Here is a 17,299-nt window from a genome sequence, read left to right on the forward strand (position 1 = left end):
TTTCTGTTCGATTTTGAAGCCATTGTTTTGATTTCTGAGAATCGAGAGAGAAATGATAGGATTTCGCCGGATTTCTTCGAACGGGAGAGAGAGAGAAGCAGTTTCGAAATTTGTCTCGAAAAAGACTAAGTTACAGTGTCGATTGGGGAAGATTAACCGTCTTTCCCTTCCTATTGTGCCACGTATCGTTTTTTATAAGACCTTTTATGTCTTTTACTCGTTTTTTTTTTTTTGAAATTCTAGGGTTTCGAAGGGTATGGCGTGAAGTCATTGTAGCAAACTAGTAGTATTTCTGCTATTCTACCCCTTCAAGCTTCTGTCCCCCCCTTCCCACCTCCTACTGTTAAAAAACAGAAACTCTTTCATCGGTGCTGTTGTGACGGCTCTCTTTGCTTCTTCCGCTATTTCCTCCGCAACCAAATCACCCATCTGCTCAGTCCCCTTCTCCAGCAAATCTGTTTGCTTTTCTAACAGCTTTCAGAGCATACCCACCATGTCTGGTTTGTGTAATCCCAACTTCTCACCCGCAAGAGCAACTTCCCCTCAGATTAGAAGCACCCGTGATGTTGATTGGTGTTTCCCCTTCTTCAACTCTATGCTGCTTTCTCTCGACGTGTATGTATATATTTGTGCAATTCTTAACCTAATGCAATCAAGAGAATTCACTTTACTATCACTTTCTTCTACTCGATTTACCCTGTGGGTTTTTGTTCGGTGATTTTACTCGTTTATCTCTTTGTTTTTCTTCTGTCTTCTGCAGCCAGTACTTGTCCGAGTTGTTAGCAGAGCACCGAAAGCTTGGACCCTTCATGCAAGTGCTTCCCATATGCAGCCGCCTGTTAAATCAAGGTCACTCTCAATTCTTCGTTTTGGTTCTAGATTTTCCTGCTATTGTATTCCATAGATCATCTTGAAGTTATTCTTGCCAAATCGCGCATCTATTGCATTTCATACGGCAACCACATTTGCTTTTCTTTAGTGGCTTGTCTAATTCCTTCCTCTGAGTTACATAACTGGACCTGAAGCCTTATCTAACCTCACGGTAAAATCTAGCAGCTGCCAATATGCTATAAAGTTCTGATGGTTGTGTTAAAGATGGTATTTTGTACAACCAATGGAAGGTTCCAACTCTATCTTCAGTTCTCCTATATGGTTACCTCATACTGTAGAGCCGGGCTAGCAGGTATTACTTCTATGCTACTCATGCTTAACATTAGGTTGGGTTACAAAACACCCAGAAGGATAAATATCAGCGCCTTTATGCTCATCAGCCTGGATTTGTATTTTGGTTTTTGTGGCTTTGCTGGATACGATTTCGGCAAAAACGTTGATACCTTATCAAGTTTAATTGTAAAGTACCCGGCTTCTCAATTACGGATCTGGCAGTATTGAACTTGAAACCAGTGTAGTCTAAAAGCAGCATCAGTTTCTATGAGTAGGCGTCTTACTCAAAGGAACATCAAGGTGACCCGAAATCTATTTCCACCTACTTTAGGTGATATAACCTTGGTTTTAATGGCTTTTAAATCTTAACAGTAGCTGCTTGAGTGTTTTTATTTTATTTTCCATCTTTCCATCTACGGCATGTGGATGTTATTCTTTATCGATTGGCTTTATGACATTCTTAATTTGTACAGAGATATTTCAGGTTACTGGAATGATGCCCAACCAAGGGTTTAACGATTTCGATAGACTGCGACATCGAAGTCCTGGTCCAATGGCTTCACCAAATATAAAGGCTAATGTTCCTGGTGCTGGAATAAGTGGTTGGAATGGCTTTCCACCAGAGGTAGACTATTCCTTTCTCTCTCTCTTGAATTTCTGTAGAACTTAAAGTTATAGCTTTTGTTCATAAAGAACTTGTCGTTGTCATCATTGATGATGATCTCTATAGAACGCAATAAGGTTTTAGCTGAGGATTGTGCATGTAATCGCTGGCATGCATATTTCTGTTTTTTAGGCCAGGGTCTATCAGACCAAGTTGTTTTCGTGCCTCTAAATCTATCGCATGGCATAAGCAATACTTTTTTTTGCTATCCCGAGTTGGTATTAAGCCATAACTTAGGCTGCAAAGGTGCACTGTGTTCCAGTTTCTGTTGCTCATTCAGTCTCATAAAACTGCAACCTTTGTCTTTCTTGTAGAGACTAGATGGACTTCCTGGAATGGCAATGGACTCCATTGAAAGGAATGGCAAGGTGCACCAGCCAGTGCCAGCCGGAGTTCATACACGGTGAAGCGCATCTTGCGTTTGGATATTCCAGTTGATACGTACCCAAATGTAATTTATTCTGTTTGATCATCGATTATTATGCTCTCACAGTCTGAGACAAGTTATTCCAGGCCCCTAAGAAGAGTCTGTCCATGTTTGGTTTGTAGTTCAATTTTGTGGGAAGGCTTCTGGGTCCTAGAGGCAACTCGCTGAAGCGAGTGGAAGCAACTACAGGTTGCCGCGTGTACATTAGAGGGAAAGGGTCAATTAAGGATCCTGACAAAGTAAGGGATATATTTACATTACATTTTCTTGTTTTTTCTTTCCTTTTTTCATGTTGCTTTGTTCTGTTTGTTGTAGGAGGAGAAGCTAAGGGGGAAGCCAGGCTAAGAGCATCTCAATGATCAACTGCACATCCTAATCGAGGCTGATTTTCCAGCCAATATTGTGGATACTAGATTGCGACATGCACAGGAAATTATCGAAGAGTTGCTCAAGCCTGCTGTGGTATGTCCTTTAACACCTTCGTTTTCTGGAAATTTGCGTCACTTTGTACACATAGCATGGGCACATTCTTCTATGTGCAGGATGAGTCCCAGGACTACATCAAGAGGCAGCAATTGCGAGAGCTTGCGATGCTGAATTCAAATGTGAGAGAAGACAGTCCAGGGCCGAGTGGCAGTGTCTCTCCTTTCAATTCAAATGCAATCAAACGCCCAAAAACGGGATGCTAAGAGATTGATACACGTAAGGGAGGGATGAATATATATGTGTGTGTGCATGTGTCGTTTGCTGGCCTATTGTGTTGGTTGTGCGTGTCTTGTTCTTGTGTTAGGCTCTCATTCAGCACAAAGGAAAGGACTGCGGTAGCTTGTTCATGCTGGTGAGCTTTTCTGCTGGGTTGTGTTTCTCATGGGGAAGAAGAGGCGACAAAGAGGGGCAAGAAAAAAGAAGAGGTAACGAAGAAGAAAACAGTTAGATGGTTTATGCATTGTATATCACTGAGATACATTCATCGGATTTATTCATGTGGTAAATAAGTTTCTCGAATAATGGGTGATAAAAGTCAGGTCAATGAGGAACAGAGACAACACAAGGTATCTTCTTCAGTACAAGCGTTGGATATATCATACAGTAAAAAACAACAACAGAAACCAAGAGTCCACATAACACAAACCAGTCCAAGTCGTCTCAGAACATATTAGCGGGGTCTGATGGAGGGGATGACGCCACTGACGAGCTCACTTCCCGTGAATTCTGAAAAGGAGATGTTGGATTGGATGGGGGAGCTCGAATCAGACTTCTCCAAATCGGGAAGCATCACGTATAGATTCTCCAGCTCCCTCACGATCTCCAGCATCGTCGGACGAGCCTCGGGCTTGTCCTGACAACACTTGAGCGCTAGTTCCATGAATCTCTTCCCGCATTCCCAGGTGTACCGACCCATGCTCCGGTCTATTATTGACATCATCATCCCAGACTCGCAAGCTTCCCTGACCTCTCGGACGATGTTTCTTCCATGTGAGATGGGGCGCATTCCTGTCAGAATTTCTAGAAACACGATCCCAAGGCTGTACACATCACTCTTCTCTGTTAACTTGTGGCTTAAGAAATATTCTGGATCCACGTAGCCCTGTATTTGTGTTCAGTCAACTGAGAGTCTTATAGTACAGATTAACGAGAAACTGTATTTCAAATAAAGAGGACCCGTGAAACAGAGGAAGGAGACGTAATATCAGAAATGAATGATTGTTTCTTACCGGGGTTCCTTTCACGACCGTTGTTACGTGATCTCTACGCACTCCAGCTCCATCTGGCGCTGGTACAAGCTTTGAGATTCCAAAATCTGAAACTTTAGGGTTGAACTTGGCGTCCAGAAGAATGTTGCTGGGTTTGATGTCTCTGTGGATGATTGGAGGGTCGGCTTCCGTATGCAGATATAAAATGCCCCTGGCTGAGCACATTGCAATGTGCAGTCTCATACCGAAACTCAGAGGTTGTCTGAATCTAGCTGCACTTCCAATTCCTTGATAAGCTCAAGACACAAAGAGATAGAAGAAGAAGAAAGAAAGAAGAAGAAGAGCACAAAATAAGCTTTAGGAGAATTACCAGAAAGAGCATCTTGAAGAGAACCATTGGGCATGAACTCATACACCAACATCTGCAGCAATTATTAGGCTTTACATCGTCAGAATCTTTCCCTTTGAAACGAAAAAAAAAACAAAACTCAAATAGAACCACCTGTTCCCCTTCCTCGTCGCAGTATCCGAGCAAAGAAACAAGGTTGCGGTGATGTAACCGGGAGAGCAATTCGATTTCAGTATAGAACTCTTTCTGGCCCTGAAGAGAGCCTTGCTGTGCGCGTTTGATGGCCACGATGGTGCCATCGGGTAAAAGGCCTTTGTAGACATTTCCATAGCCTCCTCGACCGATCTGAGAGCCGTCGTTGAAACTGCTTGTAGCTGCTTCAAGTTCTTCGAAATTGAATCCCTTTACGCTCTCCATGTTGATTGGGGACTTGGCAACTTTGCAAGGTATCCAAGCAAAGACAAGTTAACGCATATTATTCTGTGTCTTCCAGAGGATCTGAAAGTGTAGTAGTTTTCACCTACTTGGTTGTTTCTTCGATGCCTCCTTTGCTTTCCCTTTCCTTCTCGCCTTCATGACAAGGAGTGAAACAACCGAGGATAGTGCAAGAAACAAAGAAATGGCTCCTAAAGCGGCTCCAACTTTAGCGCCTTTGCTCATGCCAGATTTAATTGTCTTGATAGGATAGGAGGCTGCAAAAAAAAAAAAATACAGGTTGTCGTTCCAACTGAAGAAAGAATAGTTTGCATCAAACAAGCGTTTTGAGGTGGGGAGAGAAGTATTTACAGTTTTTGTAAGGACCAAGGAGGGAAATATAGAGAATCTCGTAGGGGCCATAAGCATCGTTGGAAGACAGAGAAAAAGTGGCGACGAAGTCCACAAGACGGTGAAGCTCAGAGAAGTTGAAGCGGTTGGTGAAATCACTGTACTCAGGAAAAATAGTCAAGTTGATGACAAGCCTGGGGCCGACCTGCCATGTGAAGGAAGAGATGAACAACTGGTACAGGTGCAGGCCGAGCTTGGGAGCCAAGTCAATCAAGTAAGGAAGAAGGTAAGGTCGGAAATCGGAGAAGCTGGGGCTCCTCAGCCGCAGTCCAACATGGATGGGCAGTGCACAGAAGCATGGGAATGGTGATCCCACAACGTACTCGTAGTTATCGTCTTTAGGACATGACTGGCGTTTGCAGTCATCATTTGAAGAGCCTCCTGGAGGTTTTTCAATTTCTATATTGGAGATACCACAGAGGTTTCCTATGTTCGACTCATTAGCTCTTGAGCATATTGGGTTCCCATACAGCCTGCATAAAAAATGTCTGAGACGTCACATGCAAGAAATCACAAGACAATCAACAAAAGAAAATGTTTGTTTTAAAGGGAAAGTTCACTTGATAGTGACGTTGGGAGGAGGGCTTAATAATAGGCCACTTGAAACATTCGAGAGGAAGTTGTTTCGCAAGTCCCTGCAGAAGAACAAGAGAGAAAAAAAGGTTCTTTTTATTCAATATGTCAGGCGACCTTATTGCCTCCAAGTTCATGTCGACTGTCTTACAAGATCAGCTTCGCCTCTGCATCGAAGATCCTGTTCTGCCATAGCAAAGGAATCTCGCCGCTTAACATGTTGCTCTGTAGAGACCTGAAATCCAAATACAAATTCTACAACGTCAGAAAAACAGGTTAAGAAGATGCATCCCGGCAACAAACACTGGTTTTCTTCATTCCTCTTCTCCTTCTTTTGGGGGGTAAAAAGTATTCAACAAACACTGGTCTTACAGTCTCTGCAATCGAGGAAGACCCGAAAAATTTGAAGGGATGGATCCATCGAGCATGTTGTTTGACAGATCACTGCAGCAGATTAAAATTATTCTTTGTCGTTTAACCTTCAAAAATTTGGCAGCTGAGTCAATAATATTACATCTGTTGGTACCGGTACCTACATTGTTGTGATATTGCCAGAGAACCTGTTTGTCGGAATGTTTCCTGTAAGTTTGTTGGAGGAGAGATCTCTGGAGCAACAACAGAAAACGCATGAGCAACTGAAGGAGACGTGTATCTATAATGAAATGTTTTGGTTTCTTGTTCAGTAACTCACAAGTAGTAAAGGAACGGTGCCTTGCTCAAATCAGGAACTGGTCCTTGCAAGTTGCAGTTCCTGAGACTCCTGTTTATTTACCGAATAACGTGTTATAACAGTATTCTGAATCCAAAGATTTGTACTTTTTCTAGGTTATGTTCCTCACAATTTCAGGAGATTCGGTATGCTTCCATAGGAAGATGGGATTCCATTCCCAACAAAGTTGTTGTTGTCAAGTTGCCTGCAAAAGACAAGTACTGCGGAGATCAGAGAAGACACATCTCATTCTCATATTGTAAGAACACAGAGAACACACATACAGGATTTTTAAGCTACGCATCTGAGACATCTCTGAGGGAAGATACCCAGATAGGTTGTTGTTGTCCATCAAGCTGCAGCAAAATGGTTGCATAAAAAGCAAAGTCGTTGATATATATAGTTGTCATTTAAAGGCCTGACGCTACAATCCAAATCTTTCAGATTCATGACATATATTCTTGGATTTGTACGTAAAGCAGGGTTTTTCTTATGCGGATGTTGCTGTGGAAACAGATGGTGAAAAATTCTTTCAACGACCTTAACATGAAACATGTAATCGGATGAAGAGAAGACACAACAACATACACCAGAACATATTTAATAAGAAGGAAAAGTCTCAGTTCCATAACTTCATTCGAAAGGACTTGATACAATGAGACGAACTCACAAGTGAAGAAGATCAGACAATGCAGAATACTCGGGCGGAATCTGACCGCTGATGGAGTTGTTATTCATATGGCTGCAGCAAAAGAAATAACCGCAGGTGAGAAGGCATAATATGGATTACTATCATGTTGGAGTTGGAGGAATCTCACAAGTGCTTGAGTTTAGTCAGGTTTGCAAGTGACTTAGGTAGTTCTCCAGAGATGTTGTTGTAGTCAACTTGAAAGATTAAGAGGCTCGAGAGAGAACCCAGCTCTTCCGGCAAACGCCCTGACAGTTTATTCCCACTCAGTAGCCTGGAAAATTTCATATATATATATATATATATATGGATACCTTTGTTAGGTATAAATCTACAAGTGTAATATACCATCACCTCATGAAAAAAGTTGAATTAGAAGATGGGTTTTCTGGATTAATGAATGTCATCCATCATATATATATAAATATGTAGCGTTGAAGTATATGGAAGCATATGTATATGATGAAGATTGAAGTTACAAGAACTTGAGATGAGTCAAGTTGCCAATTTGTGCAGGGACATGGTCGCCGAGGTTGTTCCACATGAAGTTCCTGATGAGCAGGGAATGCATTATAATATAAGAGAGAGATAAAAAAACCATCCAATCATATGATATATACATATATATGATGCATAAATAAGGAATCTCACAAAATGGTCAAATTGGATAGATAGCCGAGCTCTGGAGCCAATCTTCCGGAGAGGTTCATGTTCAGCAACCGCCTGCATATGCATGCATGAGCCAAAAGAATATATACAGAGATATGGAGAAGAAGAGGTGAAGGGTAAGCATACAATTCTTGAACATGAAGGTAGCCATCGGAGGGATCAGAGAAGCAGAAGACACCGGTCCAATTAGAAGAGCATGGATCTGTGTTTTTCCAGTCTCCCAGGTTATTCATGGGATCCCCCAGGCCGCGGCGAGCCGCCCTCAGAGCACTCACTGCACGCACATTTGTATGTACTTTCATCTATACATATGTATATGTTATATGTTCTATATATGCAAAAAAGGAAATTAAGGCACACGTACCATCCAATGGATGCGTCATCTGTTGCGCATTAAGCAGCGACAAGGAACACCAAGAGACCACCAGAATTAACATTCTTGCACCCACCATTTTCTGTATTTATCACCTTTGTTATATATTAAAAAAACGCCATGGAATAAGAAGCTGGGAACTCGCACATACATACATGTGCACCCTGAGACGAAGAAAGCCTTGGAAACAAAGAGGATATGCAAGTTTATATGTACATATGCAAGTTAATGAATAAATAACATATAAATATAGTTAAATAAGGGAGCGGTTAAAAAGGAACAATCAACGGGGTCCTAGTTGAAAAAAATTTAATATGCTGCGGACTTGGTATATTATTTACTTATTAACTTGGAGGGTTTGATGAGCTCTCAGGTTCAGCATTTGTTTATGTATTATATATATCTCTTCCCCCTCCCCCCGTTGGATTGGCTGAGCTCACGTACGTATGCAAATGCAAATTGAAAAATGACATTTCACATTCAAGAAAGTACCCTTTTTTCTTGTAATCCATGCCACATTCTACGTTCGAATCATCAAATCTAATGTTGTTGTAATCTAGCTCCTACGTGTTGATGAATAAGTCCCTTCAAAACTATGGATATTATCAAATCGTACGTAAACAAACATTCACTTGCTTGTACGGAATATGCCACGTTACGTGATAGGCGGGTGTGTATGAGGCTAAATCGATTCAATATCAAGAATACATCACTTTAGCTGATGTGTAGAGTTTCAGTTAATTGTAAAAGAATACATTCAGTTAATTGTAAAAAAAATCCCATCTCCACAAAATTGATGACCAAGTACTTTTGACTTTAACACGGATGACCGAACCAAATACTTGTCATCAACAATTTATATCCCTCTCCAAGCTTCAACTTGCCAAAGAGAAATTTTGGTTTATTGTTAATTTTGTGTTTTCATTTTTCTAAAGAATCGGGATCCAACACCTGCAGGCTGTTGTCGTGTGAAGTATGACTCTTTTTTTTTTTTTTTTTGTCAAAGTATGTATTAATTTGTGTAACAATTGGTAAGGTGTTTGGTATGGGAGAAGCGGGGCTATATGGATCCCAGCAAGTTGATTGATCATAAACTTAATTGTCGTGACATATTTGGTGTAGAGCGAGGAGTTGTGGATCAGTACATACACAGAAAGAGAGGAGAGAAGGCGCAACAAGGATACGAGGACAAGAAGAAGACATTGTGACGTGGAAGTGATAAGGGATATTGGAATCGTCTCGTGGGTCCTTTTTGAAGGGTTCTTTCATTCGTCTATTCTTATATTAACCCCATCATTTCAATAGGCATACAAAGCAAATGGGTTGAAGGACGACAAAAACGTACCCCATCATCATGAAGCCTGGAGAATTATACAGTTTGAATGCCATCCATCATCATCATCATCATCATACATGTATACTAATATATAATAATAAAAGGAAATGAAAGTGTGCCCCCAATAATTGCGTCTTTATGGAGTTCCGTGTCACTCCCCCCTTTGACCATCCTTTTCTGATCCCCTTCTCCTTGTGTGTTTCCTTCCAGAAATCGAGACTGGCCAATTTACAGAGTGTGTAAACCCAAAGTGATTCACTTTCTGCGTTGTGGTGACGGTTTGGGGATATAGATGAAAAGAGGAGGAAAGAGACGTGGAAAGGCTCCGTCAAGCAAGAATCTTTTCCTTTTCCTCGTATGGAGAGAGGGGGGGCTCTCTTCGGTTTCAAGAGTGCCGCGGCAGCAAAAGCAAAGGCTGCCCATTCACCCAAGGGGCAATCCCGTAATATTCGCCCTCATCTTCTTCCCGTGTGAGTGAAGAAGAAATTAAACAGGGGATTCATTCCGTTATGATGGTAGCCTCACACACTACTCCTCTCTCCTCCTCTTCTTCATCTTCCTCGGGCCGCTCCCCTCCTCCTCCCTCCTTCACCAGCCGGTCTGTTTTCTCTCCTATCTTCCTTCAAGTTTATGTTTTTACGTCTCTCTTCATCAAAGTCTTTTTCTGGTTTCTCATCGCCACCCGTCTCAAACTTGACGTTTCAATTCCATTCTATTATTTCAGCATTTTCTCCGATGTTGCCGGAGACATCACCATTGTTGTGGATGGCGACTCCTTCCTGCTCCATAAGGTACGTTATCTTCTTCTTGGAGATTGTCATACCACGGTTTCTGTTTCTACCACATATTCAGTGACGGGGGATATTCATAGTATAAAGATTTCACCAACATTTTGACGTGGAACCACCCACGAGATTTTACAGTTTCCACTGGTGGCTCGATGTGGGAAGATGAGAAAAATGGCGGCAGAGGCAAAGGATTCTTCCGGTCTCTCCCACACGGAACTCAAGGGCTTCCCAGGTGGACCCCATACGTTCGAACTCGCCATGAAATTCTGCTACTCCATCAACTTCGAGATCACTCCCTCAAACGTCGCCTCTCTCTGCTGTGCCGCCGCCTACCTCGAGATGACAGACGACTACAAGGAAGATAACCTCATCTCCCGAACCGAGGCTTACCTCGACCAGGTCGCCTTTCGCAGCCTCGACATGTCCGTACAAGTTCTCTGCTCATGCGAGACCCTGCAGCCTCGTGAAATCGTTGAGAAAGTGCGGATTCCCGACCGCTGTGTGGAGGCCATTGCAGTGAATGCGTGCAGAGAGCAGCTTGCCTCGGGTTTATCGAGGCTTAACTGCAGCAGCGATTCTGCAGATTTCAGAAACGATGGTCTCGAGTGGTGGATGGAAGACCTCTCTGCGCTGAGGATTGACTACTACGCCCGAGTTATCTCCGCCATGGCAAGAACAGGCGTGCGATCTGAGAGTATCGTTGCCTCTCTGATGCATTATGCTCAGGAGTCGCTAAAGGGTATTCGGAGTTGCCAGGTTTGGATTTCACAATCACAACAACTGATAGGTTCCTTCTGCTTTAAGATACCAAAAGAGTTTCTTTGGCAGGAACGGACAAAATTGGACTCTGGTACGATGGAGAACGAGCAGAGGGACATCGTTGAAGCGATCGTGAGCCTTCTGCCCAAAGACAAAGCATCCTCAATCCCTTTGAGTTTCCTCTTTGGAATGTTAAGGGTTGGGGTTGCGGTGGAAGCTACGCTTTCTTGCAGGCTCGAGCTCGAGCAGAGAATCGCGATGCAGTTAGAGGCGGTGCAGCTCGATGATCTGCTGATACATTCCATCCGAGAAGGAGACTGTGTGTACGATGTGGACACTGTCCATAGAATTCTGGTATGCTTTCTGCAGAGGATAGAGGAGGAAGAAGATAATGAGGAGTGCGGGTACGAGTCCGAGAGTGTGATGGGGCATGGTTCGCTGCTAAAAGTGGGACGACTTGTGGATGCATACTTGGCGGAGATTGCGCCTGACCCGTATCTGAGTCTGCACAAATTCATGGTTATGATAGAGATATTGCCCGATTATGCCCGTGTCATTGACGACGGACTATACAGGGCCATCGACATTTATCTCAAGGTGTATTTTTTTGTCTGTGTTTTTGTCCATTTCATTGTACCGACGTCTCATTCGTCATGTTGAAATAGGCTCATCCCTCGCTGGCCGAACAAGAATGCAAGAAACTGTGCAAGTTCATAGACTGCCAGAAGCTTTCTCAGGAAGCATGCAACCACGCGGCCCAGAATGAGCGTCTGCCTGTTCAGATGGCAGTTCGAGTCCTCTACTCCGAGCAGCTGCGGCTGAAGAATGCACTCTCCAGCGATTCAGGGGATGGATTGTTGTTGTTTTCGTCTCAGAAACTCAGAAGTGGTGTCCCGAGCGCAGCAGTTTCCCCCAGGGATACGTATGCTTCCCTGCGAAGAGAGAACAGAGAGCTAAAGCTAGAGATCTCTAGGATGAGAGTGAGACTAAGTGAGTTAGAGAAGGAGCAGATGTTCATGAAGCAGGGGATGATGGAGAAGCCATGCAACAGCGGAACATTCTTGACATCGCTGTCCAAAGGGATCGGGAGGATGGCAATATTCAGAGGAGGGCCTGCAGGCACCAAGCGACGCAAAGCTAGCCGGAAATCAAGATCTGGGACCGAGGGAAAATACGGACGGAGTACAAGGCATTCTGTGTCTTAGGCAGCTGAGATCACTTGCGTGGGAAAAACAGAGTGTACTACGGGACATGTGTTTTATTGCTGAAGGGAACAATATAGTACCGTAAAAACAGCTGTTCTTTCTTGAAAACATTTCCCAAATCAAAGAATACGAGACTGGATGAATGAAAAAAGAAATCACATTTGCTGCTTATTATCAGTTGCAGCCAATCATGCTTCAGTGTTCTCTCAAGTTCCAAGGAGGTGCTTCCTGATCTGAAAGGACGAGATACATACATTCTAGGTAATTGGAATTTGGTCTGAGAAAAACTATTTTTTTTTTTTGTTTGGTAATTAAAAGAACCTGGGGTAGCTTCTGTCGGAAGGCGACATCCAAACGTGCATCTAAGGTGTTCTCGCAGACTATCTTCCCATCTTGAGATGCCAGCACCACCCCTCCAGAGCTGATTCACACCATAACATTTTTTTTTTGAAATTTGAACAAATGAGGATTAAGGAAAGACCAATGGAACTTTTACCAGGAAAGGTGATGAGAATCTGATGCTGTCTTGGGATTGGGAGGAGGAGGAAGAAAAACTTTGGCATCGATGGTAACCTTAGGAACCTGGACTTTGGCTTTGTCTGCATACTCTCTCTTAGCTTCTTCAATGATGGATTCGACTGTCTTCTTGTCCATCTCTCTGCATCTCAGTAGCACTGATGGTTCCTTGAGCTTCAACAGACTCTGTTGTGCACGTTACTCAAAAAACTTTTGACTCTTGATCGTTCTTTTGACAAATTGAAAATTGCGATACCTGAACTATCAATCCTCTCAGAAGCTTCTTGTAAGCGTTCTTGTCGCTGGAGACACGGATGAGCTCCTTGGCCGCTGTCTCCTTCATGCAATTTACGACATCGTCCTGCGCTTGTAGGTACTTTAGCCGAGATGCATTCAGCTGGGTCGAGTACTCACTGCCCACCGTACATTGTTTTTGCTCCTCAGTCAGTAACCCAAACATTGCACATACGTATTCATAAAAGGAGAAAGAGAGGAAAGGGCTGACATTCGCTTACGAATATCGACCTGCTTGAGCTTCCGATCGTACTCCTGTTTGATCTTTCTCTTCTCGCCTTCTACCAGTTGCAGTTTCTCGATGTTAAATTCCTGTGATCCATCCATTAGGACGAGGGAGAAATGAGATGTACGTGCATTCTATACGAATAAACCCAAAAGAAACCTCTTCGGAAGAGATGGAGATCTCATTCGCTTTCTCTTCGGCCTCCTGACGAATGAACCGAACCATCTGCTGTATCTGCTGGGACACATCTGAGTCGTTCATCTCTTCTGCGTTGGTTCTGGAGGAGATGAAAGGCAGAAAACACAAGATGGTTCTGTATATGTATATGTTATTCAAAGGAATTGGTCATCTGGCCCGTACATTTAGTGCCAAATCTCCGCTTGCGGACCGTTGACCTGTTCCCTATTGGCAGACTCGCCTACAAAAACGCTGTCGTTTTCGGCCCTATGCCTTCCGTCTCACGGTACCCATGAGACTGAAATGGAATGGGCCGAAGAGTATCGTCGAGGCCCATTTATCAGAAGACGAGAAGTGCAACATGTTCTTGCTTGGCTCATTGGAGAATTTAATTACAAGGATTATATAAGCGAGATAAGTGAAGAATGGAGTAAATTGAAGTTAGGGATGGTGCAATTATATAATTATAAATACACATGGGATTGGGGTTTCCCCTTTCCCTGACCCTATTTTCCCAATCCCCGAACACACACATTCATAACAACAACCCTCACTGTCATTTTCCCAAATTTTTTCCACAGGCTTCTCCTCCGTGTACGTTAAATGAATTCGAATCTACCTGAATTATAATGTGTATGCAGGATGTGTGGAAATGAGAACTGCAATCTGATTGATAGATACTTCAACTTGGAACGCATCTCCCTTACCCTTTTCAGGCCAATTAAATTATATTATAGGAACATAACACGCATCGCCCCCTTAAAAACATATGACAGAGTACCAACTCGGATCGATCTGAATAGACTCTCACTCTCTCTCGTGGCGTAATTCCTAAGAAACTGCGTCCCTCTCTCAGCTCTGCCGGCGGGGTCAACGATGAATAGGAATCTGCGGGAATCTCTGACGGGAGGACGGAACATTCAGTTCCGAAGAGGTCCCAGCCTCAATGGATTCTCCAAGGATTTCAGCGAGAATCTGGATCTCTTCTCCACAAGCCGCCGCTCCTTCCCCTTACCTTCCGCCGACGATTCCTCTGATGGTTCGTTTCTACCAACTAATCGCTTTTTCCATTATGATTCTGTGGAATTATTCCGAGTGCAGCTTCAAGACGATATTATTGGCTCTTTGATGGATACCCTAATTGGCCATCGAGGCTGTCCAAACGCCTCAAGCTGTTTGTCAGTCTCTAGATCCACTTGCTCTCTATAATTGTTCCAAAATGGGGATCGCTGACCGTCATTCTGATCTAGATTCAAACTCCGAATTCAACCTTTTGTGTGTGTGTGTGTGTGTGTTTGCTCTAGTTTCCGTGAAACTCGGAAGACTCTCTGCGGCATCCATAACACTAACCAAGGCTAGAGCAGATGATCTCTTGTGTTCGACAGGAGGAGGAAAGCATGACTACGACTGGTATGTTTCTCTTCTCTTGCGGTGTGCATTTCCGCAAGATCGTCTTATTTTCGAGCCCGGCATGAATCGTCTTTTTCGTGTGCTCATCTTCGATGTGCAGTCTCCTCAATTTCCAGGATTCCAGAGTTTTTGAATGTCCAGCCTACTCTTCGTTTGCGAAGAAATCATTTAGTGTATTATAAGGTCAATATTCCTCTGGAGTGTATGTTTTTTTTTCCCTCGTCTCCAGGCTTCTCACTCCTCCTGGAACACCTCTCGGAAGCCAATCGCCTCCGAAGACCATTTCTTCATTTAGATCTAATTCTGCAGCAAAGGCATCAAGGGTACAACCTGCCTCTCTTTTCTGTGTTTCCTTGAATTGCCAGTCTGTCTTTGTTGTTGCTGATCCTTTTAGAAAAAAAAAGCTCCCTGCTATGTGTCAGATTCTTGTCATGGAAACCAAGTTTTACGTATGCAACTCATCTTTACTCAGATTTGAACCTCTTTTCCTTCTTCAGCTTTCAGTTTCGCATTCAGAAAGCAATTACCAATCCTCAAGACCAGCCAGAAGTAGTAGCTCTGTTACTCGCCCTTCCATCTCTACTTCACAATACAGTTCATATTCTCTGAGCCGGTCACCATCTTCTCTCCTGAACACAAGCTCTGCTTCAGTGTCATCCTACATTAGACCTTCGTCTCCAATCACCCGTTCTTCATCTACAGCGAGGCCTTCCACTCCCACTCGTACCACCTCATCAAGGGCCTCTACTCCTTCAAGAATACGTCCAAGCTCATCTAATTCATGCATAGACAAGACGAAACCATCCCTGGTGTCAAGGCCTTCTACTCCAACTTCTAGGCCACAGCTTTCAGCAAACTCGAGTGCGATTGCTTCTAGACCTAGTACCCGTCCTTCAACTCCTACACGTCGAAACCCATCCACCTCAGTATCTGCATCATCAGGACCCTATGTTTCAGGTGGACGTGCTGCATCAAATGGACGTATGGCAGTTTCATTGTCTAGGCCAAGCTCCCCTGGACCTAGAGACCGACCACCCCAACAGCCAATCGTGCCATCAGATTTCCCTCTTGAGACACCGCCAAATCTCAGAACAACTCTGCCAGACAGACCAATTTCTGCTGGCAGATCCCGGCCAGCGGCTGCTACTGCAACAAAGGCGAGTCCAGAGCCTAAAGGGCCGATGACAAAAAGGAATCCGTCTCCTGTTGTTGGAAGAGGAAGACTAACAGAGACACCTGGGAGGAGCCATGTCAGTGGTAATGGGAGGTACCTCACAGATGCTTCAGAGTCCCAGAAGGTTTCGAACGTGTCAGCCACAATGTCTCGGAGAAGTGTGAAGTCGTCTGCATCTGTCACAGACAATGGGCCTGGGAGGCCATTCTCAAAAAGTTCACTCGATATGCCCGTCAGGCACATGGTATTGTTTATGAGAGTAGTTCAGATTTTTTTTTTCCTTGCCTTGAGCTTCATCAATGACACCAAAAAACATTTGTGATGGTGTAGGACACGAGAAACGGGAAGGGGAGTTCAAGCACGAAAAGCATTAGGGCGGCCACACCGAGGATTCAGTCTATCCGTTCAGCAAATGAGACAGATTCCATCAACAGCCACAGCAGGGACTTGACGAAGAATGGGGCAAAGGAAGGAAGATTGGTGGGGAAGCTGAGTGAGAGGGACATGTACGAGAGCTCCCGCTACGATGCGCTGTTTCTGAAAGAGGACATGAAGAACATGAACTGGTTGCACAGCATTGATGACAAGTCATCAGACCAAGCACTTGGCTTTGACAGTGGGTTCGAGCTGCTTCCAGAGCCCTTTGCCCCGTTATGACACATTGGGTTCCTCCTCCTCTCTATTCTTTCCTTGTGACGGAGTATAGTTTGATTGGAGCTGTGATGACAGCGTTCCGTCCTAGGCAAATGGGAGAAGGAACTAGGAAGTAGTACAAGAAACTGGAAAGGAATCCGAGGCCTAATATGTATTTGAGGAACTGAAGATGTTCTCTTTCGACCAGTCCTCTCTCATTCTTTGACCCCAAGCCAATTCTCTTCTCCTTTCAAGTTTTTCCATTCTATTTTGAATCAACTTTCGTCTTAGGCCTAATACCCGCCGTTTTAGATGCAACCATATTTATTCCACACTTCTTATACGACCACATAACGTGAATTTGAATTCTACACGGGCACGCATTATCGTAGAATTTTACTCTTCTTTTAAATATATACGATCAAAACAAAACAAAATATATATATATATATATATATATTTTGTTTTGTTTTGATCGTATATATTTAAAAGAAGAGTAAAATTCTACGATAATGCGTGCCCGTGTAGAATTCAAATTCACGTTATGTGGTCGTATAAGAAGTGTGGAATAAATATGGTTGCATCTAAAACGGCGGGGATGAGGCGTAAGACGAAAGTTGATTCAAAATAGAATGGAAAAAATTGA

The 17,299-nt window shown here is 43.5% G+C and overlaps 4 protein-coding genes and 1 pseudogene across 6 annotated transcripts in view; 3 read left to right on the forward strand and 2 right to left on the reverse strand.

The window, feature by feature from the left end:
• The first annotated feature begins 309 nt into the window (after positions 1-309).
• LOC104816154 lies at positions 310-3,160 on the forward strand (annotated as a pseudogene).
• A 120-nt stretch (positions 3,161-3,280) lies between these two features.
• On the reverse strand, positions 3,281-8,654 carry LOC104816155 (probable LRR receptor-like serine/threonine-protein kinase At5g37450). Its single transcript, XM_010544840.2, has 20 exons — positions 8,628-8,654; positions 8,127-8,217; positions 7,889-8,036; positions 7,745-7,816; positions 7,573-7,644; positions 7,224-7,367; positions 7,076-7,147; positions 6,690-6,761; positions 6,536-6,610; positions 6,388-6,456; positions 6,233-6,301; positions 6,069-6,140; positions 5,848-5,931; positions 5,684-5,758; positions 5,085-5,596; positions 4,823-4,990; positions 4,452-4,735; positions 4,320-4,371; positions 3,971-4,221; positions 3,281-3,843 (listed from the first exon to the last, which is right to left on the reverse strand). The coding sequence occupies exons 1-20, from the start codon at positions 8,652-8,654 to the stop codon at positions 3,412-3,414; spliced, it is 2,841 nt and encodes a 946-aa protein (XP_010543142.2). The 3' UTR covers positions 3,281-3,411.
• Positions 8,655-9,600: 946 nt separating this feature from the next.
• Positions 9,601-12,394, forward strand: LOC104816157 (BTB/POZ domain-containing protein At3g08570). The gene is made up of 5 exons (XM_010544844.2): positions 9,601-10,069; positions 10,196-10,262; positions 10,395-11,015; positions 11,088-11,615; positions 11,684-12,394. The coding sequence occupies exons 1-5, from the start codon at positions 9,981-9,983 to the stop codon at positions 12,221-12,223; spliced, it is 1,845 nt and encodes a 614-aa protein (XP_010543146.1). The 5' UTR covers positions 9,601-9,980; the 3' UTR covers positions 12,224-12,394.
• Positions 12,365-13,584, reverse strand: LOC104816156 (V-type proton ATPase subunit E2). Of its 2 annotated transcripts, none has more exons than XM_010544843.2 (6): positions 13,419-13,584; positions 13,245-13,345; positions 12,996-13,152; positions 12,720-12,913; positions 12,545-12,644; positions 12,365-12,456 (listed from the first exon to the last, which is right to left on the reverse strand). In XM_010544843.2, exons 1-6 carry the CDS (start codon positions 13,518-13,520, stop codon positions 12,430-12,432), a joined length of 681 nt encoding a protein of 226 aa, XP_010543145.1. In that variant the 5' UTR covers positions 13,521-13,584; the 3' UTR covers positions 12,365-12,429. The 2 variants fall into 2 exon arrangements, with proteins under 2 accessions (XP_010543145.1, XP_010543144.1); XM_010544842.2 differs by having other exon boundaries at positions 12,720-12,925; positions 13,419-13,579.
• Positions 13,585-14,180: 596 nt separating this feature from the next.
• The window catches only part of LOC104816163 (mucin-5AC-like), a 4,762-nt gene continuing 1,643 nt past the window's right edge, over positions 14,181-17,299 (forward strand). Inside the window, exons 1-5 of one of the 2 annotated variants that reach the window (XM_010544855.2) lie at positions 14,181-14,475; positions 14,741-14,846; positions 15,076-15,169; positions 15,344-16,264; positions 16,351-16,640. In XM_010544855.2, the coding sequence (XP_010543157.1) occupies positions 14,313-14,475; positions 14,741-14,846; positions 15,076-15,169; positions 15,344-16,264; positions 16,351-16,640 (1,574 nt within the window). In that variant the 5' untranslated portion in view covers positions 14,181-14,312. Of the gene's footprint in view, positions 14,476-14,740; positions 14,847-15,075; positions 15,170-15,343; positions 16,265-16,350; positions 16,944-17,299 lie in introns of those variants that run through there. The other variant, XM_010544854.2, reaches the window with a different exon arrangement.

This window comes from Tarenaya hassleriana, unplaced genomic scaffold (genome assembly GCF_000463585.1).
Source record: "Tarenaya hassleriana unplaced genomic scaffold, ASM46358v1 Cleome25, whole genome shotgun sequence".
Taxonomy (NCBI): domain Eukaryota; kingdom Viridiplantae; phylum Streptophyta; class Magnoliopsida; order Brassicales; family Cleomaceae; genus Tarenaya; species Tarenaya hassleriana.